We start from the raw sequence: 27,063 nt of genomic DNA, 5'->3' as shown, positions 1-27,063 counted from the left end.
TATATGTATACTCACACGCAAAAGAAACACAAGTCGAGTATGCTGTATACATGTTATAATGAATGAATGAATGATCTTTATTTCCTCCTTTAATTTCGGAGAGTGATATACATTTGGAATCATCTTAACACAGCATATTTACAAGAACATTTTGCAGAGAAATTGGTAATACTGAATATTTACATGTCGTGGTCCTGGTATGATATATACTATCTATAGATAGAGCATTGATCGCAGGTTCCTGGGGCTTATATCTCGTGATACAGAAGATATGAATTCAGCCCAGCTATCAAGGCTCATATCCTCTACAATAGGGGTTATACCACCTAGCAATGTCACAAGTTTTACTTCTTTATCTGCACAGTCCTCAATACACATGTATTGTTCGAGGTTTAAAGTGTCAAATAGATGTTCATAGGGGGTGTCCCTTGCATCAAACATAGCAGTTGGTGCTTTATTATGTCATCGCACTCCTCATCACACATTAAACACTGTCCAGGTGTTATTGATAGTGTTCCTAGCTTCACAAGTGCATACATTGGTCTAGTTGGTATATTGTACAGAATACACATATTCCACAGTCTATGAGGTACAAGCTTACTGTGAATTTTAATAAATCTGTTTAATTCAGGGTGATCTCGCAGACTAGTGTGCCAGTGAGCAGTTTCATGTTCTGTTATTTTCGTCTGTACGGTTTTGTTCCACACATCCTTGGATGGAAACTGGTTAGTTTTCATAAAGTGAACTATCATGGTCCATAATTCATACTTCTTTGCCTTTGTCACTCCCTGCTATATATTGAGCACACTTGAAATAGAACACCTTTTTCGTGGCATATCTGTGGCTGCTTCTACACATCCTCCCAAGGAACATCAGCTTCATTTTGTCAATCACAGATGTCATTGTCCACAATCCCAGCGTCTGAATAGTTGCAACGGTCGGAGATCTTACATGAAAATTTTGTACATTACGTGCAAAGTAGCGCTGGAGTTTTACAATTTCTTTGTGATCTGTCTTGGACATATTTGACCACAGTTCACACGCGTAGAAGGCACATGGAATTATTATTCTACGCCATATGTTCATACAGCAGACTGGGTTCAGACCACCTGCTCTTAGTCCAATATCTCTCAGGGAATTCAAATTCTTCCTCGGCTTGGCGCAAGCTCTCCTGGTCCTGTCGGATTCTAAATGAGTACTGATAAAGGAACCTGCATATATTGTGTTCGATTTCATTTCCAGTATATGGTTACATAGTCTAAAAGAACATGGCTGGTTGATTTTGTTTCCACCTTTAAACACCAGAACACAGCTTTTGCTTGCATTATATGTCAGTCTCCATTGGCAAGCATATTGATGTACAGTCTGTAAGGACATGCATAGGCCACTACTTGTTGAGCTTATGAGGGTTGTGTCATCTGCCAGTAGGACAACTGGGAAGTGATCACGTCCGAGCATAAAACCTTGTTTCAAATGGTCAAGGCGGATTATAAGCTCGTTAATATACACAAGGAACATCCAAGCTGATAAGACACGTCCTTGTCCTACACCCTGTCCGATTGGGAACGTTCGACTTGTCTCGCCGGCATGTCTGACACATGCAGTAGATTCGTGATACGACTGACGTATGATATGCCAGGCTTTCCCTTGCAAACCAAGGATGAATAGTTTTAGGAGTAGTCCGTTGTGATAAATGCGATCAAACGCTTTCTCATTATCAAGAAACACGGTGTATACATTGGAAGACATTTCCGTGTAGAAAGATATGACTTCTTTGAGTATATAAGTAGCTATGTTTGCACCATGTTCTCGCCTGAAGCCACATTGTAATCTATGTGGGAAGTCGGGCTCCATATATTTGACATATCTCTCAATTCTCTCTAGTAGGATCTTTTCGAACAGTTTTCCCACCACGGACGTCAGTTATACCTCTGTAATTTGCAGGATCCGATCTGTCCTTATTGTTTCCTTTATATATTGGAATAATTGTTCCAGATCTCAACAGTGCAGGACTGTAGCATGTTCGTATCATCAGAAGCAAATCTCCAGCGAAATAGATATGTTCATTTGTGATTTGGTCCGGTCCTGGTGATTTTCTCATTTTTAAGCTTTGTTTCAGTCGTTTTAGTTCGTGGATTTCTATGTCTGTCTTCAGTAAAGGATCATCGTCCAGTGGTATCTTTGAGATGTTGTTCATTCTAGAGTCTGTCTCAACAAGAAAGTCGCTGTCAAACTCCGGCCGGTCAAGAGGTGATAATAAATCTGCTTAGTGGTCTGCCCACAAGTTGCACACCTCTGATGGTGTATTGCAACAGCGTTCTTTGTACCTGGGGTGTGTAATTACAGTCTTAGATTGTCTTTGTTTCTTTACAATCCTGTAGAATTCAGCAATATCTACTGCACATGCTGAGTTTATTTTAACATATTTTTCTTTATTCCTTATTGTCTCTCAGCCTGTCTTTTGCAACGTCGGAAGTTACATTTAGCCTGTTTGTATAGGGTATACGAGTGGGTTACCGGCACCCCGAGGCCTGTCTTCTGCTGACCACAATCTTTTCGCCTGGCGCATCTTGTAGTGATAGAGGTCAAGATTTGAACTCTTCCAGTACGGTTTCAGGTGAGCTCTATAGTGTCCACGTGGTATGAACTTAGCAGCAGACATCTTTAGTGCGCTGACAATTGAGTCAATATAACTCTCTATTACATCAGCTCCTATATTCCCAGTGTCAAGCATTACATCACCAAGCAATCTGTGAACCTCGGCTTCATACATACTTAGGTCTAGGTGACTAGCTTTTGTCCATTTGTATGGAGTAGACGGCATGTCCGCTTTACATGAAGTGTTGTTTAGCTTGTTATCATGTATGGACACTACAACAGTGAAATATCAGACACATCGAAAGGAGTTGAATCATATATACGTGTCTTGTTGACAGATAGTTGTAGATGTTGAAGTACAAATACATAGTCAATTGCGGAAGATTGTGTGTAACTCTTGTTCCTCCATGTCATTAGTTGTCCTGCTACTTTTCCGCTGTTATAGGAAGATACCATATTCCGCACAGACAGATACTCTCTGAGTAGGCGCGATCGATGCGAGTTTTGATTATTGGTTATGTCAGTGTTGAAGTCGCCGCACAGGATAGTACGACTGGTTTGTGAGAGTTCATTAACAATGTCGAATGTTTCCTTTAATCGTTCTTGATAGGCACACACATTCTTATTGGTAGATGGAAGGAGTGTACAGACCACAGATAGGTCAACATAGTTGGGTCTTGATAGCCTTACAGCAACTACTCCGTTATACTCAGGGACGTAAGTCTGCATATCACTGAAAGAGTCCTTTTTAACTTAAATAGCAACTCCACTTTCGCCTCTGTATCCTCTCTGGTCTTCTTTGATTTTTACCACGGCGTCATATGACGAACTCAGCGAGTCGAAAAATGTCTCAGTTCTGTTGGTCAACCAGTGTTCAGAAACAGTTAACACATCACATTTGTTAGCTATGTTTTCAAGGTACTGGCGACTGTACAGTGCACCTCTGGTATTCCAAGTGCCGATGTTCAGTATGAACAGTATTAGGAACCTAAGCATGTTTATGGTTACTTATTTCCACCAGCCCACCGCGGGTAGGACACCCATTCGCGGCATTTTACATTCTTTGGCCAAAAGTGTTCATTTTCAAGAACTTTATGCGCTGATCCAGTGTCAATGTTGATCCGCAGTGTATATGTTGGGTACGCACCTGTCCAATGTTTCAAGAGTCTGACCATGCTCACATGGACATCTTGTTTCTTGGCGTATGCTACAATAGCATCGCGAACTACGTCAAAGGGCATATCAGCCTTTTAAATCGAGGTGAAGCCCCCTTGAAAGCCTTCTCCCATTCACCGTCAAAGTTAATGTTTCTTTGTGAGTGAGATATATCGTTGCTGGAACGTTGCCCGTACTCTTGTATTGTCTCGCGAAGTTTACTTTGCCTATCCCTGTACTCAGGATTACGTCAGCGATTTCATCGTAACATAATCCATCACCACTGGCGGGAGTATGGGAATTATACTCCATCTCTTTGGAATATGTTGCCTGTGTATCTATGGATGCTCCAGGCTGCATACTACCGTTTTCATTAGTTTGGGGGGATTTACGCATTGGAGGACTTGTTAGCGTTTCAAAGTACAATAGTCTATCTCTGTTGTTCAATGAATTCAGTTTTCCATCAATATCACTTGTCTTGCGAGAGATTGTGTCAATGCTCGTTTTAAGTTGATCTTTGAGGAGGCTGATCTGTGAGTCTTTATCTTTCATCCGATATACTAAGACCCTTATGTCACTGCGTAGTTTTAGTTCAGTGGTATGGAGTCTTTCTATTTCTCCAGTAGCAGTTATCAGCTCTTTATTTTTCTCCTCCAATGATCGGCTAATGGCTTTGATGTTTAAGTCAAATTTCTCACACAGATGCTTAATTTTGCGATCAACGGACTGAGAATGTTTCATTAAACAATCATGCATTTCTAAAACTTTGGCAAACATGAGTGATGTGCATAGTCTTCTGTGATTGTTTTTCTTGTTGGCTAGAAGGAGAATCAATGACAGTGTCCTCAGGGTTTCGGATCTTTTGCTTATTCAAAACCTCCTTCTGGAGGACGTCAGGGTGGACAGATCCTGTTATAAATCCGTATAGATAAGTCGAGTATGCTGTATACATGTTATACATTTTCAACAGTAAAGACAAGAAATACTAATAGGGCAAGATTGACAAAAATTTGACTGAAGACAGTTTAATGGATTAAAAGATGACATAATTGTTTGTTTTTTCAAATGTTAAGGGCTTACACAGTTTCGGGTCAATACCCAAAATGACAGTCAATACCTGGTGTGACCACCATTAGCATTGATCACTGCCACACATCTCCTGTACATTGAGTGGATCAGACGAAGGCCCTAGGGATCCTCCTGCACACATCCAGAGCAGCTGTGTGTAGTTCATCGGCAGTTGTAGGGAATGGGTGCACATTGTGCAGACGCCTTTGAACGTCATCCCACAAGTATTCGATGGGGAAAAGGCCATGGTAGCTCTTGCAACATGGGGACGAGAGTTGTCCTGCTGGAAAATGTGTTGTTGATGTTGTGACAAAAAATGGAACAACGTGGGGTCTGATCACTTGGTCGATTTACCGCTGTGCAGTGACGCCGTGTCCCCGACCTTGACCAACATTCAGAAAGCACATGAGTCCAAGTCTCGCATTAAGTCCAATCCCTGCCCATATCATGACGCTAGGTCCACCCCATGGATCCCTTTCCACAACGTTTCTGTCAGCGAAACGATCACCTCGACGCCGCCAAATTCTGACTCTTCCGTCTGCATGGGAGACACAAAAGCGACTTTCATCAGAGAAGATTACAGGCCTCCACTCACGATGACGCCAGTTGTGATGACCCTGTGCCCACTGAAGTCATGCTTCTCGATGCCGTTGTACGTGAACAGGACGACGTGCTGGTCGGCGACATCTGAGGTTGTTGGAACGGAGACGTCGGATCACAGTGTTCCGGCTAATGTGTCGATTATGTGTTCTTACGGTCTGTCGAGCACTTTCACTTGCAGTTAGGAACGAATGTCGCTGGTGTTGACGGGTAATCTGCCGATCTTGTCGAGGTGTGGTGACCCTAGGACGACCGATCCGAGGAAGGTCATCTGTGGTCTGTGTAGCATTGTATCGATGCGATGCAGGAGATGTTAAATTGTGGTTATGTTAACGTTGAAATGACGGGCAACATCTTGGACAGACTCTCCAGCTTCAAACGTCCGATAGCCTGGTTTCTCTGAATTTCAGGAGCAGATGTGCAGCGGCCAGAAAATGGAAGTATCAGTAACCGGAAGTTTCTGGGCGCTGCACATGGCAAACACGTACGCCAGTTGATATTCTCACGATCTTACCAAACAGAGAAAGACATGTTTTATTTACTGCACTGTATTTGTAAACTCCCGGACGTCTGATGAAACCTCCTGGGCTTTTCCGGACACTCCCGGGCGTCCTCGGGCGTTAAATAGTAGGACCCACGAACACGGGTTATAATATCCCGAAACGATATATATGTTTTTAGATATTTGATTGTTACAGAGACACGTGACATCGAATAAGTTTCTTTAAATTTGTACAGCTGCAGGCGTGTTGGATATTGTTCCTTTGTGAGGATATTCACGGATACATTCCTCGACCAAGGAAGCTGCCTAAAGTTATACACATAAATTTTGTAGGTTGTAATTATGATATTTCATTTTGTTTTCCTTCATTTGCTGTAGCATTGGACAGATTCATTCCTGTTCCTCTACGTCTTGGTTGGGAAATTCTTCGATGCGCGATAGACGTCTTTTTCTTTGTAAGTGTGTATATATTACAGTCAATTTGTAAAATGTGATTCTCTCAGGCAGTTTATCAAATGTGTAAATATTTCAGTCATTTTGACTGAAAAATCTGTCCATTTCTTTAACAGATTGACTAAAACTGATCAAGACGATCAAAAGGGCCTGTAAACATCACAATAGATTATTATGTAGGATTAGAAGCCAAACAATATAGAAATGTTCTTTTCATCGTAACATTTTCAGTCTCTTGGTGATGATATTAAACATAAAAATGTTTGGAATTCGTTATCATAAAAATACAGATGGACATATTTTCAATTTGTAAAATAACTGAATATTCAGGCTTTTAATAGATTTCCTAAGTGAAAATTTTGCACATTTTGACTACTAAAAATATAAACACGATAAAATAAGCAATGCTCAGGAGAAATATTTATTTTGTGTTGCAAGTCAAAATAGTGTAAACGAAAATCGCACAATTACCAAGCAAGTGACTTCCCACAAAGATACCTACATTTCCTTATAATTTCCAAAACTGTATTTCATTTTGTTGATAGATGTGACCATATGCCCTTATACTATCAATAAAAGTGACAAATGCGCTTACGAATGGCGCAGCACAGGTCGTCGAAATAGTCTAGGTTTCTGCTATATCATCCGGGTACTCAAGGGGAAAGACAATAACAAAGGCAACAACCAGTCCCGGGGAATTGCTTTTAGATCAGTGCCCCTTTAAGAAGCACATATCTTGAAGCTTTCGGGGTGTAAAAGGTGAAATAAATGTTCATAGAATTACTGAAGAATTGTTATCTATTAAAAGTGAAATAATATTACAGTTTTGCCTCGCACCTTTTGTGTTCTTGAAACACGGTAAAAGTCGCAATCAAGCAAGTCACGAAATCAGAACACCAAATCCAATTACTCGCCTCAGTGTTCGAGCATTAAGCCTCGGACCTTGGCTAAAACCGACGGGCAGTACATTTATGTCACAGTTTCACAGTAGAATAATGGATATATTATTAATTATGTGTTGTATGTTTCAGTTCGGCGTGCATTGTGATAAACACTATTTAAAAAACTATGTTCCACTGTGTACGACGCAGTGGGAAGGAGGGTTATTTCTAGGGGTTAGTGAGAGAGCGTCCGAGGACAGTTAACGGAGACAACGTCCAATTAATTACAAATCTCGTAATAACATAGTTATGCCTTTTCGGAGTCAGTGCATGTTGTTTAGACAATATACATAGATACTATATGTCGTTGTGCACATATATGTACAGTATTACGACGTTATTACACTAATTACCTGGAACGTGTCAGGTGCAAATACACACGCAATGTATCCTGACAATGTCAACATATGCAACACCGCAACGATGAAAGAAACACTGCTACATGACTGCTAGCGACAGTTTGTCGGTTTGTTGTTTAACGCCGCACTCAGCAATATTTCAGCTATATGAAGGCGGACTGTAAATAATAGTCTGGACCAGACAACCCAGTGACTGGCATCATGAGCATCGATCTGAGACACAATGACATGCATCAACCAAGACAATGGGGCCTGACCAACCGATCCCGTTAGTCGCCTCTTGAGACAAGCACAGTCGCCTCTTCCGGCAAGCATGGGTTGCTGAAGACCTATTCTATCCCAGATCTTAAGGGTCGCTCGCGACAGTAAACAAGTACATGGAAGGTAGATCAATGTACATTTTAAACAATATGTCCATTGCCATCAATCATGTTGTCCATTTCAAGCAAGAATATGCTTGCTCCACTACTTTTAGAAACTATTTCTCCTTTACGCACTCAGTCATCACGGACAGACAAGAGAGGGTTTAGAACAGCGCATTACTCACTTCCGTGAGATCGGGTTACGCTTTCCATGTATAGCTGGTTGGTGTCGGGTGCAACAATTCCATACCGCCAGAGTAAGTCAAACGATCAGCCAACTTCGAACACGTTGTGCTGTTAACCCGTATCGGCGGTGCCTTGCAGATACTGACCACGAGATACACCTCACACACGATGCGTGTAAAACGTGTAAGAAAAGGCCGGAAAATGAATGACAATTTGATGAGATGTCTTTTTATACACAACAATTATGGCTGTTAAAACGTAGAGCGAATATCTGAAAGGTACAAGGACATATATATCCTAAATACATCAGTCCGTCTTGGTAGTGGTTTACATGAATGTCGATGTGCAATACAAGGTATTCGCCATTAGGATAAAAAAAAACCATCGTTTTCGTCGTGCGATTCATTTAAAACATCTACATATTTCAAAAGGGGTTTACAAAGGGAGTTAAGCGCAGTAGATGTAAATCGTACACGGAAGCGATGTTACGATATGTGTCGAGTTGAGTCTCCAACATGCGCTTGTGTGTGTCTGCGTGTGTGGGCGCAGTGTGTCACAATCATATATGTTACACGTGATAACGCTTGACCAGACACAGCACAGGTGGACTCAATGACAACACAGCTGCAAATTAGTTCATAATATAATCACCCCGAAAACTCCTGGCATACCAAACGTGCAGAGTAAGATTTCTATCGTACATCAAAGACTATGTGAAAGCGCACGACAACACATTCAGCCAATGTTTAGGGCGTGTGCAAAGTGTCCATTCCGTCCCTATATGTCTACCGGGCAGTAGGAAAATTAAAGAGAGGTGTGCAAAACTACAGGAATATACACAGTTAAGTTGGTATCGTGTGCAAAATAAGCACATAGGCAAATTTCCATCACTATCTGCAACGGTTTGGTGCAGTTCACACCTGAAATCAGGCAGGTTTCCTTTAGTCGTTTCAAGAAAAGGTAAGGCACCTCACCTCCAATTTGTATTATTGCCAGGACCTTTGCTTATAATGGTTATGTAATAATATTTGTATGATTTTAGTAGTTTCTTCCTGATATGTAGTTTGGTGATTTGTCCTTGAGCAAACTCATCATAGTATAAATATATCTACTATGCAAGCTGTCATTTTGATAAAGTCATAACAGTTTGTTCAATTCCGCCTGTGCTATACACGTATAATCAGGTGCCTAACACAAATGTCAACAGTATCTTAAATCTAAAGACACAAATTAAATATAAAGTTGAGAATGATACCCCTATATACTGTATATTATATATTATCATTATATTTTAAAATTATTACTTATGCAGTGCTATATGTTTATGAATAGTTTTACCAACCAAGGTTCATATACTTGTAAGTATATGTTTTGCAAAGTCTTCATTACCTGATAAAAACGGGTTAATGTGAATAATCTCGTCTCTATAATAATAAGAACTCAAAAACGGGGATGAAAAGAACGCCTAACCACAACACGGCCGGGTAAACAAAGGGTATATCGGAACTAGGAACTACCTCATACAGGAAGTGCGGCTTGACCGTCTTGTCAGCTGGGGAAATGTACATAACAGGTCGCGTTTCCATTGGCATTTCTGCAAGCGGCACAGGAATTGGTAATATTGCGTGCAACACGAGACAGGAAGACGAATACCTTGTCTATTTCAGGCTCGAGAGAAACACCTTGTGATGCCAAGGTCGAGCAGTCTTCGCCCGCTGTGCTCAATAATACTGCCGTGAGACTCCAAATATAGCCCAACTTATCATATATAGGAAGTACGTGCCACAGAAAAAAACACTTGTGTTACTGTTAGAACTGAAAACACGTGTTTATATTGTGTGATCTATGCGCTAAGAATAGTTGATACGGTTTATTGATGAGATATGGGAATCTCAGCTCGTTTGAGTAACAAAATACACTATCACTTGAAACATTAGAGTTATATATTTTTCTGTGTCCATCTGAACAGAGTTTGTGAAAAAAGGTTACTGTCGGAATGAATGGCGACCGCATGTATTGCCCCCAACCCCCTCCCCCTCCTATTGGAGCCAGGGGCACGGATGGCCCAATCGTCTAAGGCGCCGCGATTCGCTGTGCAGAGTTGCGTCCCATGGGCACGCCTGAAACTTATGATTGTCGGTTCGAATCCCGGTTCGCCCCGATTATGTTTTGTCAGCACCATACCCGTGTTCGTGGGTTTCATCGAAGTGGTAAACGTCTGAGACCTGCATCACTTCGGGCTTTCCTCCCACATTAAGCTGACACGCCGCGATATAACTGGAATACTGATAAAAGCGGTGTTAAACCCAACTCACTCACTCACTCCCATTAGGGCCTTGACACCCTACATCCTGTATCCTCACTGTGTTTCTCCTGAGACTGAATATCAGTACACGTCGCCGCTCTCTGTATCCAGAGAATGCTTTTGCACAGTCCTGTCGGATATATCTGTACGTCACCTGGAGGCATCAGATTGATGTTCTATTGGGTGTCTCACACACAGACACCACTGTGCATGGCAGAAAGATGGGAATATACAACGGGAAACGGAATTGCAAGGTCACAGTGCCCTCACACGTCCGTGGTTTCACAAGTCTATTTCGAAATCTCGAAGTGATGAGTCGTCAATTTCTCTTTCATGAGAAACGGGTGCCATCATTCCCCAGCCCCAACTATTCAGTAAAGAACAAGTATCAGTTTCAAACGATTCACACTAATGACATATGTGGCAAGTCTGCTGTATCAATCACCACATGAATACATAGTGAATTTCTGGCTTTCTGTTACCCCCAACGTAATATACGCCAGCTGCAGGAGTTATTATGTTTACTTCATCAGTGAGTTCCCCAACGTTGGCGAAGCATTTGGTTTAGTGACAAAGACCGTTTCCATCTTCAGAGGAGAGATAGTCGGTTCCGTGTGCATCGAGGATTGACTGGGCGTTACGCCGGAAGAAACGGACAGATTAGGTATAGGGGTGAATTAGTGGATTGGCTGTAACGCCATAGTCACAGATGGATCTCCTGAAAACCACATATGCCTTTTCTTTTGGGGGAGTATATATTTCATACACCAGAATGTTGCCACTTTGGATACCTAAGCATTTAAAGTGACGCAAGTGTTTCATGCGACAGAATGTGACGTCAAATTGTTATTCACTCAGTTAAACTGACACAAGCTAATCAATGGGGGTATTAGGCAAGGACAATTAAAATGCTATTACTCGTGTCAACGTGCATGTTGACGGGGAATTAGCTCTTGGGGGAATAAAGGACAAAATCGAAATCACTGTCCCGGAACGCTTTATGCACAACATGTAAACAATAAACAATAATTGCACAATGAGCGGAATACCTGCTCTGACAACACAAACACAGCAATGAGCAGACTTTCCAGCTCAGGCGTACAAGAGGTGAGCGGAGCTCCAGCTCACCTCAGGGCGTTTCCTACGAGCAGCATATCCTGCTCGAGGTCGTCCCTATGCCAGCACTCGGAATACCAAGCCTGACTAACACCCCAGTAACTGTGTAATGGTAGCACATATATAGTAATGAACAACAATGGACAGACAAAGAGACAACGACGTTGCTTTGGACATATGGGCGTGATTAACAAACACAGTTCATGGGATGATCAATTAGGGCAATAAATGCCATACTATAAAAAGCAGTAGTTAAAGGGAAGTGATATGGTAGTCCAGGCTGACTGACAGTCAAAATACAATGAAATGTTGGTGAGGATTAACAACGGGGATTAGCGCCTAAAACGTAATGACAATTAAGTTATGGAGACATGGCAACAGGGTAAATTGCCCTTGAAGTCAAATGTACTGCAGACAATGGTAGTCATAAATCAGTCGCTATGACACTCGAAGCAAATGTATTACTATTTCGCTGATTTGATACTAAGAAAGTTCAGTGCCCTGCTGTGGAGGAATGCCACATCTTCAATCAGATATGTACCGTATTGGAGAAAAGGGTCGGACTTAATAATGACCGCCTTTTACGCTCAGTGTCGTGTATTTTATATGCCAAGTGCAAGTGTCTGATATGCCGGACTTTCTCTGCAGAGGTGCTAAGTGTGCTCGTTGCGGTGTACTATTAGAATATTTACCGTGACACCTGGCGGGCGGCCATGCTTCGATTACATTGAGTGCTTGCCAAAGGAGACTAAATGCAAGTAGTGTATGATCACTGAAACTTTTTCAAATGGTCATCATCATAATTAAATGCTGTACAATACATTGATCATGCAGATAAAACAAATAGCAAATACAACAGAATAACGAACATTGTGTCACAAATATATTTTATTCAACACAAACTGAGACTGTTTTACACATCCAGTTTATTACTCACATAGTATTTGAAACCAGCTTCAAAATCACCACCATGTATTGTCATGAAGGCTGTTGTTCTGTGGGTGTACAACCATTCCCTGACACAGTTCCCATACAACTGCTTTTTCCCCATGTGTCGCGTGAGTGAAATCGGACGCTAAAATATTCACACGTCTCCCCTTTCACTAGATATCTCAAATGTTACGGCAGACCATCTAATATTTGAAACGAATGATGACAGTTGTGCTGACAAATTTATGTCAACCTGGACCTAACACTGACAGGCACATTTGCGTTTCGTACTGACAGGCAAACCTTATGATCCCTCAGTTCATGACAGCGACATGCTGCGTAGGTGCGGAATGGCCGTATGCAGTTTTCTTGACAGCAAGGGTATTACATCATATACATTACACCAACCTCTGACACCATTAAGCGACATATCATAAGTACTTACATGTACCATCTAAGGAAATACGACAGTATCATTACACCGAGAATGTCAGGTGCCGGAACATGATTGAAGCAATACACTAATGAGAGAAAAGTATTTGGTATGAAGACATCAATGAAAGTCAGGGTCTCAGAATACTTTGTTACACGTGCGTAAAAACCCTTACTCAAACATTCCATGTCTGTTGTTTACGAGATGTCTTTAATAATTCTATCTATGACTTACCTTTGAACACACTGAGGGTGAATGAGCTAGTGAGTGAGTTGGGTTTCACTCCGCTTTTAACATTATTCCAGTTATATCACTGCGTGTCAGCTTGATGTGGGAGGAGGGCCAACCCAACGAGCACGGGTAAGGTGCTGACAAAATATAGAAACGTAATCGGGGCGAACCGGGATTCGAACCCACAATCAGAAGTTTCGGACGCAAGTCTGCACAGCTAAATTAGGCGCATTAGACAACTGGATCAGCCGTTCCCCTGAACACATTCAGTATATGTACTGAACAACAAACGTTCCTGTGACATTGAATAAGATTTAATGCAAAGTTATGTTTTTTAACAAATCTGAAACAATTTCGGTTTGCCTCAGATAAAAGACTCATGTAAATGTTCAAATGGTTTAATTTGCCATACAGACTTCAGAAAATGCGTGATTTCATTAAAAAAAAACATGAACATGCCAAAATGTCAATTCACAAATCAATAGCGTGTATGTCCACCTCTGGTTGCGATGCAAGCAACACATCTCTTCGTCTCATGGAATGGACCAGGCGTCGCACAAAGTCCTGTGGGATATCTGTCCATATCTGCTGGAGCATGTTTCGAAGTTCCTGGAGTGTCTGTGGAACACGTGGTTGACGTCGAAGAAGCCGATCCATCTCATCCCACATGTGCTCGATTGGTGAGAGATCAGGAGATGACATTCATGTTGTTGTGTTGAAGAGATCCTGAACAAGTCGAGCAATATGACGCCGGGCGTTGTCATGTTGAAAGGTAATGCCTGGGCCATAGCGCTGTCCATTGAGATTTCCCTCTACCACTATCAAACGGGTCCTCTGTCTTGCTGTAATCCCACCCCATACCATAACGCTGCCGACCCCGAACCGATCTTCTTCCATGACACAATGATTGACGTAACGTTCACCTCGACGTCGGTACACTCGAATCCGTCCATCGTTGTGGCTGAGGTGAAAACGAGACTCGTCAGTGAATAGAACTTGTCCCCACTGCATGGCCGTCCAGCGTAGACGTTGTCTGCACCACTGTAGACGTGCTTGACGGTGGTTACCCGTCACAATGGGACGTCTGGCGGGTCTTCTGGCGACAATCCATGCACATCTGAGGCGACGACGTATGGTTTGTGAAGATATTCGTCGAAGGCCAAGGATGCTTCTTGCAGTCACTGTTGCTGGCTGGAATCGATTTCTTTGGTTTGTTGTTCGAATCCAGTTGTTTTGTCGGTTATTGGTTACGCTTGGCCTGCCACTCCGACGATGGTCTCTGACTGCATTCGTCTGTTGCCAACGTTGCCATAAACACCAAATGGTATTTCTGTGGACGTTAAATTGTCTTGCAACATCACGTTGACACGATCCTGCTTCAAGCATACCAATGGCTCGCAGACGCTCATTTTTGGACAGGCGTGGCATTTCGTAATGTTGAATAATTGCGTAATTTTGTTGTTTTTTTGGGTGGTTGTTGTCAGCACGATGCTAAACAATGCATACGGAATCCCGTTAACGCACACGTTTTTATACCCATTCTTGGGAAGTGAAATGCATGGGGCTTGCATAAAAGTCTACTTTTGCATGGAATGCATGCTTTTCTGTAGAAGTTGCGTTTTTGTGACTTGATTCCATACATGTACTACAATATTGAAAACCAAACTTTACTTGTTTGAAAAATACACTTAAATATTGGTGTCACAGGAACTTTTGTTGTTGAGTATATATGCACTGGTAGTCTGGTCTGTCGGCGCAATCAAAGCAATGCCTGCCCATACAAGGACACGCTGTACACCATGGTATAACAAGGCGGGAGTTTAGGCCAGATTAACGTGACCATTAGATCAGCCTGTACGCTTAGGTCTTGTACCCACACAAGGACACGCTGTATACCATGGTATAACAAGGCGGGAGTTTAGGCCAGAATAACGTGACCATTAGATCAGCCTGTACGCTTAGGTCTTGTACCCACACAAGGACACGCTGTATACCATGGTATAACAAGGCGGGAGTTTAGGCCAGAATAACGTGACCATTAGATCAGCCTGTACGCTTAGGTCTTGTACCCACACAAGGACACGCTGTATACCATGGTATAACAAGGCGGGAGTTTAGGCCAGAATAACGTGACCATTAGATCAGCCTGTACGCTTAGGTCTTGTACCCACACAAGGACACGCTGTATACCATGGTATAACAAGGCGGGAGTTTAGGCCAGAATAACGTGACCATTAGATCAGCCTGTACGCTTAGGTCTTGTACCCACACAAGGACACGCTGTATACCATGGTATAACAAGGCGGGAGTTTAGGCCAGAATAACGTGACCATTAGATCAGCCTGTACGCTTAGGTCTTGTACCCATACAAGGACACGCTGTACACCATGGTATAACAAGGCGGGAGTTTAGGCCAGATTAACGTGACCATTAGATCAGCCTGTACGCTTAGGTCTTGTACCCACACAAGGACACGCTGTACACCATGGTATAACAAGGCGGGAGTTTAGGCCAGATTAACGTGACCATTAGATCAGCCTGTACGCTGCACCGCTTCTTCTACTCATGTTTCTGTGATTTCATTATGACAAACTCAGTTTGCGGTACATGCATGTGTGCCAAAACCTGACCGTCATGTCCCTTCGCTAAAGAGGTAAAATGTCCCCGTTCTGATATAGTATGTAGAGGTTGAAACGCTACTCAATGAATATTTGCAAAGGAATGCACCAAACTTGGTAGACATCGAGTCCTGCTAATAGGCTAGAAGACACAGTACACAACACAGAACACAATCTAGATTAAAGGTCTCATTCAAAAGAAACCAGTAATCGTTGTACAGTACCAAGCTGTTTTATAAATGGCATTTATCTTCAAGAAACAAGTTCTGCTTGCTGGAACACGGAAGAGATCGGGGGTCGAAGGTAACACATCTTCCTCTTCCCAGTCCAGCTGTAGCATCCGACAAGAGCTTAGATTAACTGTAGAGGGATAAACAAGGAACCGTCTATTTCTGGCTCGTCTTGTCTATTTGGTGAATTGGCACACTTCCAGGAACTTTCACTACGCGTTGCGTGTTTGCCGATCCGTTTATTTGGCAAATATCCCAGTCAGTTGGTAGACGGGGAGTCTAACTGAAACCCAGGGGTAGATGACTGATCAGGGGCTAACATTGACTTGAACTCAATACGCAGGGGTAGATGGTAATAATGTACTGATCAGGGGCTTACATAGACTTGAACTCAATACCCAGGGGTAGATGACTGATCAGGGGCTAACATTGACTTGAACTCAATACGCAGGGGTAGATGGTAATAATGTACTGATCAGGGGCTTACATGGACTTGAACTCAATACGCAAGGGTAGATGGTAATAATGTACTGATCAGGGGCTTACATGGACTTGAACTCAATACGCAGGGGTAGATGGTAATAATGTACTGATCAGGGGCTTACATGGACTTGAACTCAATACGCAGGGGTAGATGGTAATAATGTACTGATCAGGGGCTTACATGGACTTGAACTCAATACGCAGGGGTAGATGGTAATAATGTACTGATCAGGGGCTAACATTGACTTGAACTCAATACCCAGGGGTAGATGGTAATAATGTACTGATCAGGGGCTTACATGGACTTGAACTCAATACCCAGGGGTAGATGGTGATAATGTACTGATCAGGGGCTAACACTGACTTGAACTCAATACCCAGGGGTAGATGGTAATAATGTACTGATCAGGGGCTAACATTGACTTGAACTCAATACCCAGGGGTAGATGGTAATAATGTACTGATCAGGGGCTTACATTGACTTGAACTCAATACGCAAGGGTAGATGGTAATAATGTACTGATCAGGGGCTAACACTGACTTGAACTCAATACCCAGGGGTAGATGGTAATAATGTACTGATCAGGGGCTTACATGGACTTGAACTCAATACTCAGGGGTAGATGGTAATAATGTACTGATCAGGGGCTAACACTGACTTGAACTCAATACCCAGGGGTAGATGGTAATAATGTACTGATCAGGGGCTAACACTGACTTGAACTCAATACGCAGGGGTAGATGGTAATAATGTACTGATCAGGGGCTAACACTGACTTGAACTCAATACGCAGGGGTAGATGGTAATAATGTACTGATCAGGGGCTTACATGGACTTGAACTCAATACGCAGGGGTAGATGGTAATAATGTACTGATCAGGGGCTTACATGGACTTGAACTCAATACGCAGGGGTAGATGGTAATAATGTACTGATCAGGGGCTAACATTGACTTGAACTCAATACCCAGGGGTAGATGGTAATAATGTACTGATCAGGGGCTTACATGGACTTGAACTCAATACCCAGGGGTAGATGGTGATAATGTACTGATCAGGGGCTAACATTGACTTGAACTCAATACCCAGGGGTAGATGGTAATAATGTACTGATCAGGGGCTAACATTGACTTGAACTCAATACCCAGGGGTAGATGGTAATAATGTACTGATCAGGGGCTTACATTGACTTGAACTCAATACGCAAGGGTAGATGGTAATAATGTACTGATCAGGGGCTAACACTGACTTGAACTCAATACCCAGGGGTAGATGGTAATAATGTACTGATCAGGGGCTTACATGGACTTGAACTCAATACTCAGGGGTAGATGGTAATAATGTACTGATCAGGGGCTAACACTGACTTGAACTCAATACCCAGGGGTAGATGGTAATAATGTACTGATCAGGGGCTAACACTGACTTGAACTCAATACGCAGGGGTAGATGGTAATAATGTACTGATCAGGGGCTAACACTGACTTGAACTCAATACGCAGGGGTAGATGGTAATAATGTACTGATCAGGGGCTAACACTGACTTGAACTCAATACCCAGGGGTAGATGGTAATAATGTACTGATCAGGGGCGTACCTTGACATCAGTCATATTGTCTCAATAAAAGCTGTGGGCCCACAGACGAGTGTTTATACTTAACAACCACTACAGCTCCCATTCAGGTGAATGAAGGAGTAAGGATATACAATTAACGTTATGATCCTCATAATAAAGAAGTTACCACTTCTGAATGCCATTCAAAGATATTAAAACGGTTTGGTGACAGAAAAAAACAAAAAGAGTACTATTGATTCCTTCACATTTTCATCCATATTCTATAATGTGATTGGGGACATTTAAAAGCAAATATTAAGAAAATGTAGATTTTAGGTCACGCAAACATATCCTTTGAATGAGGCCACCTACAGTATTGTTTTCCTTTGCTTTCAGAGATAAACAACAAACATGCCTTTCGTACCAAAGGAAATGGCTAAGTGTCCAAAATGCGACAAGTCTGTTTATGCGGCAGAGGAGAGACTTGCCGGAGGTTTCAAGTGGCATAAAGTGTGCTTTAAATGCGGTAAGGGACACCTGGCACATATACCAATGTTATAGAGAGTATACATATGTCATCTTAAGTAATCATTAACTCTCATAACATTATTTAAAACATATGCAAACATTGACAAAACTGAAATGATAATACTAACATCTAACGTGTATGAATATACAAAAGTAATAAACGTATATAAATCAAATAATGGTTTGCATTTAGACAGCAAACAACCACGAACACCCTGTAGGACGATGGCTGTTAAACGATGGGCGATGCCGTGTGTATGGGTAGTAAGAAAACATATTGTATAGATAGTGAATAGCTGTATCCTGGTGTATTTTATGACTGCTGTGTTTCTAGATACTTGCAACAAGGCCCTCGACAGCACAAATGCCAACTGCCATGAGGCTCATCTCTACTGCAGGTCATGCCACGGCAAACAGTTTGGACCCAAGGGATACGGTTTCGGCGGTGGCGCAGGCGCTCTGAGCACAGAGACAGGTGCCCAGTTTGGAGTTAAAACAGGCGAAATGAGGTAAAGACGTCGATAATCTAGACGTCCTGTTCCGAGTTCGTATCTTGTCTGTTGGTGTATTATGATAACATATTTTTAACAGTTTGGAAATAGTGATTTGCAAAATTTACCAATTTCAACCAACCACCTACATGTATCCTCTGATTTTAGAGCAATAACTTGGACCCGCGTTAAGGTAACGACCACCTATCTCTGCACTATGTATCTGCCACCCAACTTCACATTCTCCAGTGGAATACAGTTAACCATGTTCGTGTTATAACCGTAGTTTACTTAAATGACGACTATTTCAGCAATAAACCAACCCAAGCAGTTGTTGGAAGTACAGGCACGGGGCCCAAATGCCCACGTTGTGGCAAATCTGTCTACGATGCCGAGAGAGCCATCGGTGTCAACATCGTAAGTAGTTTTTGCAACAGGTTTCAAAAAGTCTTCTGCTTTCGTAGCTTCTTTTGATAAATCATTCGAAAAAGCAATAGTGTTATACTTTCTCTCACATACAACAAAGGCAATGACTAATCTGTTGATTAAATCAGGTACTTTAGGAGCTAAAGCACATCACATACATATGATATTGTTTCCATATTCCTATTCGTGACTAATTTCGACCAATAATAATCATAAACAAGCTATCACATCATGGTTCAAGACGAACACAGGCAGCCCAGGCTTATACTGCCTAATAAGACTTCTGACGGCTTATACGACCGAGAGTTATTAACGCAGTTGCTTACATACATAAGATGATCACTAGGTATGATCTTGCATACATTGCATCGTCATTCACAAAAATAACTTCTTGTTGCCCGACACGTAAAACAAGAGAGAAACAACTCCATTTAGAGAAAATACCATGGGGCCATGTTCCTTCAACATCTGCAAACAACAACTACCGGAGGGATTACAGTACACATGTGACCTATCACAGACATACAGTATGCACGTCCACAAGATTCAAGTAGTATTATGATGCTGCCTCTGTAGTCAACACATACACAGTGATACACATTATCATGGACGAAAATATACCTAAACAAGTGTACATACAGCTGTACTACAACGTAATCCATTCATAATCAGGAGATAAGCATACTGTGTTTTAAATGTAGAGTTTCGTTACCTGAAGAATTAACCGCGCAAACTTGAATTTGGAACCGAACGAGCAGCGTGTGGTTTCAAATGTTAAATTTAGCGCGAAAGTAAATATCCGCTCACTGCCCCAAGGCATCTTGTGTTGGTCTGTAATGGCAGAAACTAGTTGGCGGTTTTGTCTGATTGTAATAAACACGATACTGATACATCCTGAGACTGTCAACCCCGAAACACCAAATATACTAATTTATTTAAACATTACACGTTATGATTCCATCCTGGCTCTACAGCCAACACCCCCGCGGGTGTGCACACATATACCTTGAACACGTGCAAACATTATACATAACCTACTGGTCATGCATATATAAACACTATATAGGTGTAAGAAATATAAAGAAACTCATGATAGTACAAATCCACAATTCTTCCCAACTCAACAGTCCATGTACATACCTGCGCATGCTCACATCAGATGACCATCACACGACCATACCATGAGCTAACCAACAGGAGGCGCTGCTCACTACAAGACACTTGAACTCCACTGCTCTGTGGCGACTCGCGTATTCTCATAGCTCCCCAGGCATATTAGTTGACAAATTATCCATTCCCTTACTTGTGGTATGAACTATTATTATGACACAACAGGGGTCACAAATCACTAAATACCAAACAGAAATACCACTGTGCCTCGAGCACTGCATTCCTCCATGTGTTTCAAGTCTCCAGCAATGCTAACAGACGGAACTATCAGGTTACTCACTTCTCCCCATCCCACAGATAATGCGCCTCCCCTTCAGCGCCAGGGTTGCAAACTCTTAGAGTAAAAGCGCTCACTTTTTGGCATTGTAACAAGAAGCCAAAGAATCCCCCTCATGAGGCCCCCATTAGCATGGAGAGGTTGGAACAAGTACTCCTCGAGTAAACTGCTCCCTCGCTCGTCAGTCTACGAATCCGCTCCAACACCTGTAATACTACTCGAGAGAGAGCCGCGATGGGGTCAGACAATCAAGCCCCACAAGACCCTACGTCACCTTCATAAATCCTTTTCAGACCGAGGTGGCCTATTACCCCTCGTGCAAATTTCAGATGGATGTGTGACAGAAAGGTTGATGTCACTCTACTGTCTGATCCTTTCCCTACCTGTACGCGTGCCTGTAATAATTTTATACCAACAACTTGAGGTAATAACAGGCCGGTAACCCATTCGCTTCCTGTTTCGACAGTGAAGAGCTGACATGTTGGCATGGTGTGCGCATGCGCTGGATTGCTATAGTCTGCTTTTGCAGGTGTTTTCTACCAGCTGTGTGCAGTACTCTCTCTGCCACTACTGACTTCGGAAGTCCATAGCGGAGAACACACACGCAGTTTTGCGAACTTGCACTATGTAAGCTTTTTAATTTCATTGAAAACTGTTCTTCCATCGACACAAACACATATGACGTACGAATAATGCTATATTTGTTTTTCTTGTTATTGTAATGTTTTTCTTGTTATTGTAAATAAGTATCAACATCAAGATTATCCATCGCCCAAACCCAAACGAACTATTGCCGTGGACACAGAAACGGAGAGTAGCTCAACTACAGTTCAATATCTCTTTATGAAACGTTCACACACACACAAAGAATGCTCTGTATTGGTGCCTTTGGTAATTAAGAAAGTGTTCTCAATATATATTTTATGCGTTTCGAGGGCAACGAGATGGACGAATGATTCAATATTTCAAAATGAACTTTGTAAGATAGATTATCAGTAGTAAAGTTTTAAAATTATCCTTGATCGTAAACATTACTTTCCAATGGCCACCCCGTTGAAAAACTTAAATATAAATAGAAAGAGCTTATTCAAAATACTTTCAAGGAAATATGGGTCAGTTTTAACTAACAATCTGTTGGAAGCACAACTTCCTGTCACAACCTTGTAAAGGTCAAGCTGACATATTACCCAAGATATAACAGATGGTGTATTTTGCCATCTTCCCGTTCGATTATGATTGCATGATCTCATTCTCAGTACATCACGGTCTTTCAAGGATAAACAGTCATGTTCTAGAGCTAAATTACCTTGGATAAGTGTATTTTTTAACCTTCAGATGACTCAGTTTTATCAAATATTATAACCCCATTTTAAAAATACTGCGACATTGGTGATCCGAGTATGCTTGAAATGCGTAACCTATTTATACACAGATCCAGCTCAAAACATTAAATATTCTCTGTGTTTCCCGAAAACGTTATTGTGCACATATTGCACATGCAAAGGAGACACTGCTATACATTCAGTACCTCAGTATAATACTGCTTCAGCTGTCAATCCATTGAAAAGTACGACCCGAAGAGTGCTTAAGAGACTGTGTCAATGAAACTAGGAAATAGTCTATGTTAACTCACAGCTGGGTGCATCTACATTGCAAGCAAACAAAACTGCGTGTTTGTTTTCCACTATGGACTTCCGATGTCAGGAGTGGCAGAGAGAGCACTGCACACAGCTGGTAGAAAACACCTGCAGCAACAGACTAACAGAAATCTAGAGCATGCGCACACCATTATATCAAACACAAAGTCAATCGCCCTATATCTCTTCTAAAACGATAGATGCAATCGCAATCAACCTTTCACTGCAATGTCAACTTCCCTTGCTCTTATCTGTACAATATCTACGTTTATAAAAACTTATATGACCAATATCATGCTATCATACCTTGCTTTAGCGTCCAAACTCTCAGTTGTCTGCTGACAGTAAATCCCTCGATCTGGTTTGTTGTGGCATAGTGTCGCCTTCCGTGTGAAGTCGGACCTCTCTGTCAGTGGACACGAAATTACGAGACTGGATCAAAGGAGATATATATATATATATATATATATATATATATATATATATATATATATATATATATATATACTAGTATATATATCAAAAAGCGATTTTAACTGCAGTAATAGGCTATCACTTCCTCGGACTACAGCTATAAAGAGTGTTTTACTCACCAGAACATGATTACGTGTTTTGCCTTATGCAGTCACGTTACAGGAAATAACACTCACGGACAGATGTGGATGAATCAAAATGTGTCATGTTATGATGTCCCTGGCTCTTCTAAATGTTGCTTATTTAACATTTGATCAGTCGACGGCACAAGACGATACATTATATGTTCCATACATAGATCGTTTTATACAATCCATAATCATGTTATAAGTAAACCTAATTCCCTAATGTGCCTCATGTCAATGCGCTTCTAAGAAAAGAAAAGAAAATATATACATTTAGACACCTAACAGAGTTTTATAAGGAACACCTTTGATATTGTCATGGAAAGGTCATGTAATGTGTTGTATATCAGCCATGGCACAAGTCCTGTTTCCGCTGCCAAGACTGCAAGAAAGCCGTGGACTCTACCACTATGGCCATGCACGAGATGGACCTCTTTTGTAAAGGTATGTGTTGAAGTGTAGAGAAATAAAATTACTTGAAAATAATGATATAGCTATACTGGAAGAATACATAATTCCCCGAAGGCAAACAAGACTTCTTCCGCAATACCATCGGGATGCAGTGCCTCATATTCAACTGACCTCAATAAACTGAGTTGCTTTTATTCGTGATTATGATTATGAGCCTGAGGTGTACACTTTAAAAACGGTTCTGGCCCTTTGGTCTGTCATTAAAGCATAGACACCCAATACATTGTGTAACAACTGTATCATATCTCCGTTGTTGACTTCACACCGACATGACCACTTGCACACAAAGGATGAACGGATAGATGTCTTAAGCTTACTGTCGTAACACCGTGTACACATATACAATTCCTTGACGCCTGGGTAATTGATATATTATTGTAGGTTTAGTCAGGGCATGGTATTAATGACGCTGGAGACTACATTACTGGGGATTGTTTCCAATAAGATTTGTTCCATAGAAGACCTTCATATGTCGAATGTTGGAAAGTATAGAAGAACATGTTCATGTACTCCTGTAATGTGCTAGGTATCCCTGGAACACACCCGGCAATAGCAATAGCCAGCATGCTCTTATTTTTCACATTATCATGTATCAGAAGCACACAAGTGCAACTCATACTCCAACATTTTCTTTAGGAATTGAAAATGTCGTGATGTTTACGTTGGCTAAAGATGTTCTCTACGAGCTTTCTTAAGAATGTGTTTCAATATGGTATGCATGTTAACAGATACGGGATCGGTGGTCAGGCTCGCTGACTTGGTTGATGCATGTCATCGTAGAGTAGTGAGTTGCCGAAACGTGACTTTTAGGTAAGTAGATACAGATTCTTCTCCCAAGTCGTTGTAACAATTAATGTTGACTTCATTTTTCAGGATGCTACGGAAAGCGTCATGGTCCGAAGGGTTTCGGATTCGGAGGGGGCGCCGGTGCCCTGAGCATGGGTCAGTAACTTGGCAGTGGGGGCGACATAAGGGAGCTTCTATCTCCATGCTGCAGACAGGGCGATTTCCCATCGGGAATACAGTCTTCTAAGACCTGTCACCTGATCATCGGAAACAGTTCGATTCCACCATGTTGCTTTTCTACATGTTTCAAATGAGACTCATTATTGTTGGAGATATTCAAATCAAATCATGGCAGCGTTTTGGGACTCGGTAAGGAACACCAGACAGTCTTTTAAGGCAGTAGATATCGGCATAAGATCAGACGTTGACATATAACAAAAATGCTATTTTAATCGGAGGACGGATGAAGTTTCAATAATGCTATTCTCTCCGTCACATACCGTTCCTAATAATTCACTAATTATTAGACTGGTCAGAGAATTATTCCATTGATACAACCCACGACCTGCCACACTGTTGACCACCCGTGCCAGACTAGCATCCCGATTCGCACAACTGTTATAGACTAATCTTATGGTCCTGGTAAGGAAATCCGATTCCATTCTGACCCTTTTATGTAGTTCAACAATGTTCGGCTACAGTAGCTATCTTCATGCGTGTACATATTGCCGTTTATTAAACTGTTTAAAGTATATGTGTGTCGTTTTATTCCCGACATACATTGTGTATGACGTGGACAGCGCCGAGGAGCAGACTGCTAGAAACCGTTCGTGCCCCATGGACCTCATGACCATAAAGAGCCGAGGAATAGTAAATAGTAACTTGGAAGTAACATACGGAATACAATTGCAAGATGCAGCCGATCGTGAACGCCGATGTTCTGTCATTATGGGTTTTACGAAGAATCAGTTCCGGTTTCAACACAGCGTGAATTGCATGCCACAAATTTGTCATCGTTATGTGCCTTTAGTTCGAACAACTTTAAAGTAATGAGAATATCATTACTTTATATCTCTGACGCCGTGGCAAATCCAGGGAATCCAGGTACACCGACACGCTCAGTCAGATCATCTGACGAGAGAGAGAGAGAGAGAGAGAGAGAGAGAGAGAGAGAGAGAGAGAGAGAGAGAGAGATGGGCTTTTTTTATGTGCGCTTTCATGTGACAAGGATGTGACGGGTGAATATGCTCAAGGGATTGTTGTTTTCAGAGTACTCGTCATGCGCCCACACAAAACATAGCCAAGCAGCTAAACCCTTGTTTCAGAAGACATGACAAGATAAACAAAACAAGACACTCAAGACAAGAGAAGCCACAAAATACAAGACAAGATACACAAGAGAACACACTCTAGACAAGACACAAAAGAAAAAATAAGATAACACACACGAGACTTTAAGACACAAGTGTCACACATGAGACGAGGAGACAAATACAGTTAAGACAAGACACACAAGACAATACAATACACACACAAGACAAGACACACGTGTCACACAAGAGACGACAAGACGAGACAAGTAATAGCAATAAAAGATGTTAGATATTTGGCTCCTAACCCACGAACACGCCGACAAAGCAGCTAAATCAGCACTAAAATTAGAAGAAGTAAGCATCAACCTTCCAATATCTAAAAACGAAATTAAAAATATTAGAGAGGAAAAAATCTTCCAAAAGTGGCAAAACAACTATCAGAAATCAAAACTGCAAACTGAAACACATGCTACAAAAGCCACTCAAAAAGCCCCAAATTTATCATAAAACCAAAGGAACCGACAGGCCACACTAAACAAAACTCACACCTACTCCAAATTAAAAAAACATCAAACCGGTAAATGCCCACATTGCAACCAAATAGAAACTCCTGAACACGTTATACTACATTGCACACATTACCAACAACACAGAACAACACTCAAATCCACACTAAGCTACAACAACCAAATGACACTAGCAACTCTACAAAACCCCTTAAATAACTAGTCTTACAAACATATAAAGCACTATGCATTATCTAATCAAAACAGGCCTACTCGGCAGCATTTAAAACAACAACAACAACAACAACAAACAAACAAACAAAAACCAACAAATACAGCAAACAAGCTACCAATATAACATTAATTATTAATCTATAAAACCACACAACTCCTTTAGTTCACCCACCTTATTAGCATGGCGCATTTCAACAGTCCAAATTTCCGCTAAAATTATTTAAGCGACCATAAAGCCCCGCCAGGTTGCCTTACCTTTCAGACATACTCTTCTCGACCACGTCACTAAATGGCCTGGCGGGCCCGTGCGCGAAATACGCATATGTCGGAAAGTGCACGTTAAACCCAAACTTAGTTTGTTTGTTTGTTGTTTAAAGCCACACTAAGCAATATTCCAACTATATGACGGCAGTCTGTAACTAATCGAATCTGGACCAGACAAAGCAGTGATTGACATCATAAGCATCGATCCACGCAATTGGGATACGATGACATGCATC

At 41.7% G+C, this 27,063-nt stretch overlaps 2 protein-coding genes across 4 annotated transcripts in view; one reads left to right on the top strand and one right to left on the bottom strand.

Moving 5' to 3' along the window:
* Positions 1-21,179, bottom strand: part of LOC139477684 (porphobilinogen deaminase-like) — a 91,272-nt gene extending 70,093 nt beyond the window's left edge. Inside the window, exon 1 of one of the 3 annotated variants that reach the window (XM_071260062.1) lies at positions 20,711-21,179. In XM_071260062.1, the coding sequence (XP_071116163.1) occupies positions 20,711-20,718 (8 nt within the window). In that variant the 5' untranslated portion in view covers positions 20,719-21,179. The remainder of the gene's footprint in view (positions 1-20,710) is intronic. The other 2 variants (XM_071260063.1, XM_071260064.1) reach the window with 2 other exon arrangements.
* LOC139477685 (cysteine and glycine-rich protein 1-like) lies at positions 9,083-25,262 on the top strand. Its single transcript, XM_071260065.1, has 6 exons — positions 9,083-9,184; positions 18,522-18,651; positions 18,988-19,162; positions 19,456-19,561; positions 23,604-23,697; positions 24,598-25,262. The coding sequence occupies exons 2-6, from the start codon at positions 18,537-18,539 to the stop codon at positions 24,672-24,674; spliced, it is 567 nt and encodes a 188-aa protein (XP_071116166.1). The 5' UTR covers positions 9,083-9,184; positions 18,522-18,536; the 3' UTR covers positions 24,675-25,262.
* The last annotated feature ends 1,801 nt before the right edge of the window (positions 25,263-27,063 follow it).

The sequence above is a fragment of the Haliotis cracherodii genome, unplaced genomic scaffold (assembly GCF_022045235.1).
Source record: "Haliotis cracherodii isolate W230 unplaced genomic scaffold, xgHalCrac1.p SCAF_34, whole genome shotgun sequence".
NCBI lineage: Eukaryota > Metazoa > Mollusca > Gastropoda > Lepetellida > Haliotidae > Haliotis > Haliotis cracherodii.
This window is presented reverse-complemented; position numbering and strand designations above follow the sequence as displayed.

Excerpts from the sequence above, each read along its gene's own strand:
- LOC139477685 (XM_071260065.1), top strand. The coding sequence starts at position 18,537 with ATGCCTTTCGTACCAAAGGAAATGGCTAAGTGTCCAAAATGCGACAAG. Across the intron at positions 18,652-18,987 it reads TAAAGTGTGCTTTAAATGCG|ATACTTGCAACAAGGCCCTC; the intron begins GTAAGGGACACC and ends CTGTGTTTCTAG. Across the intron at positions 19,562-23,603 it reads GAGCCATCGGTGTCAACATC|CCATGGCACAAGTCCTGTTT; the intron begins GTAAGTAGTTTT and ends GTTGTATATCAG.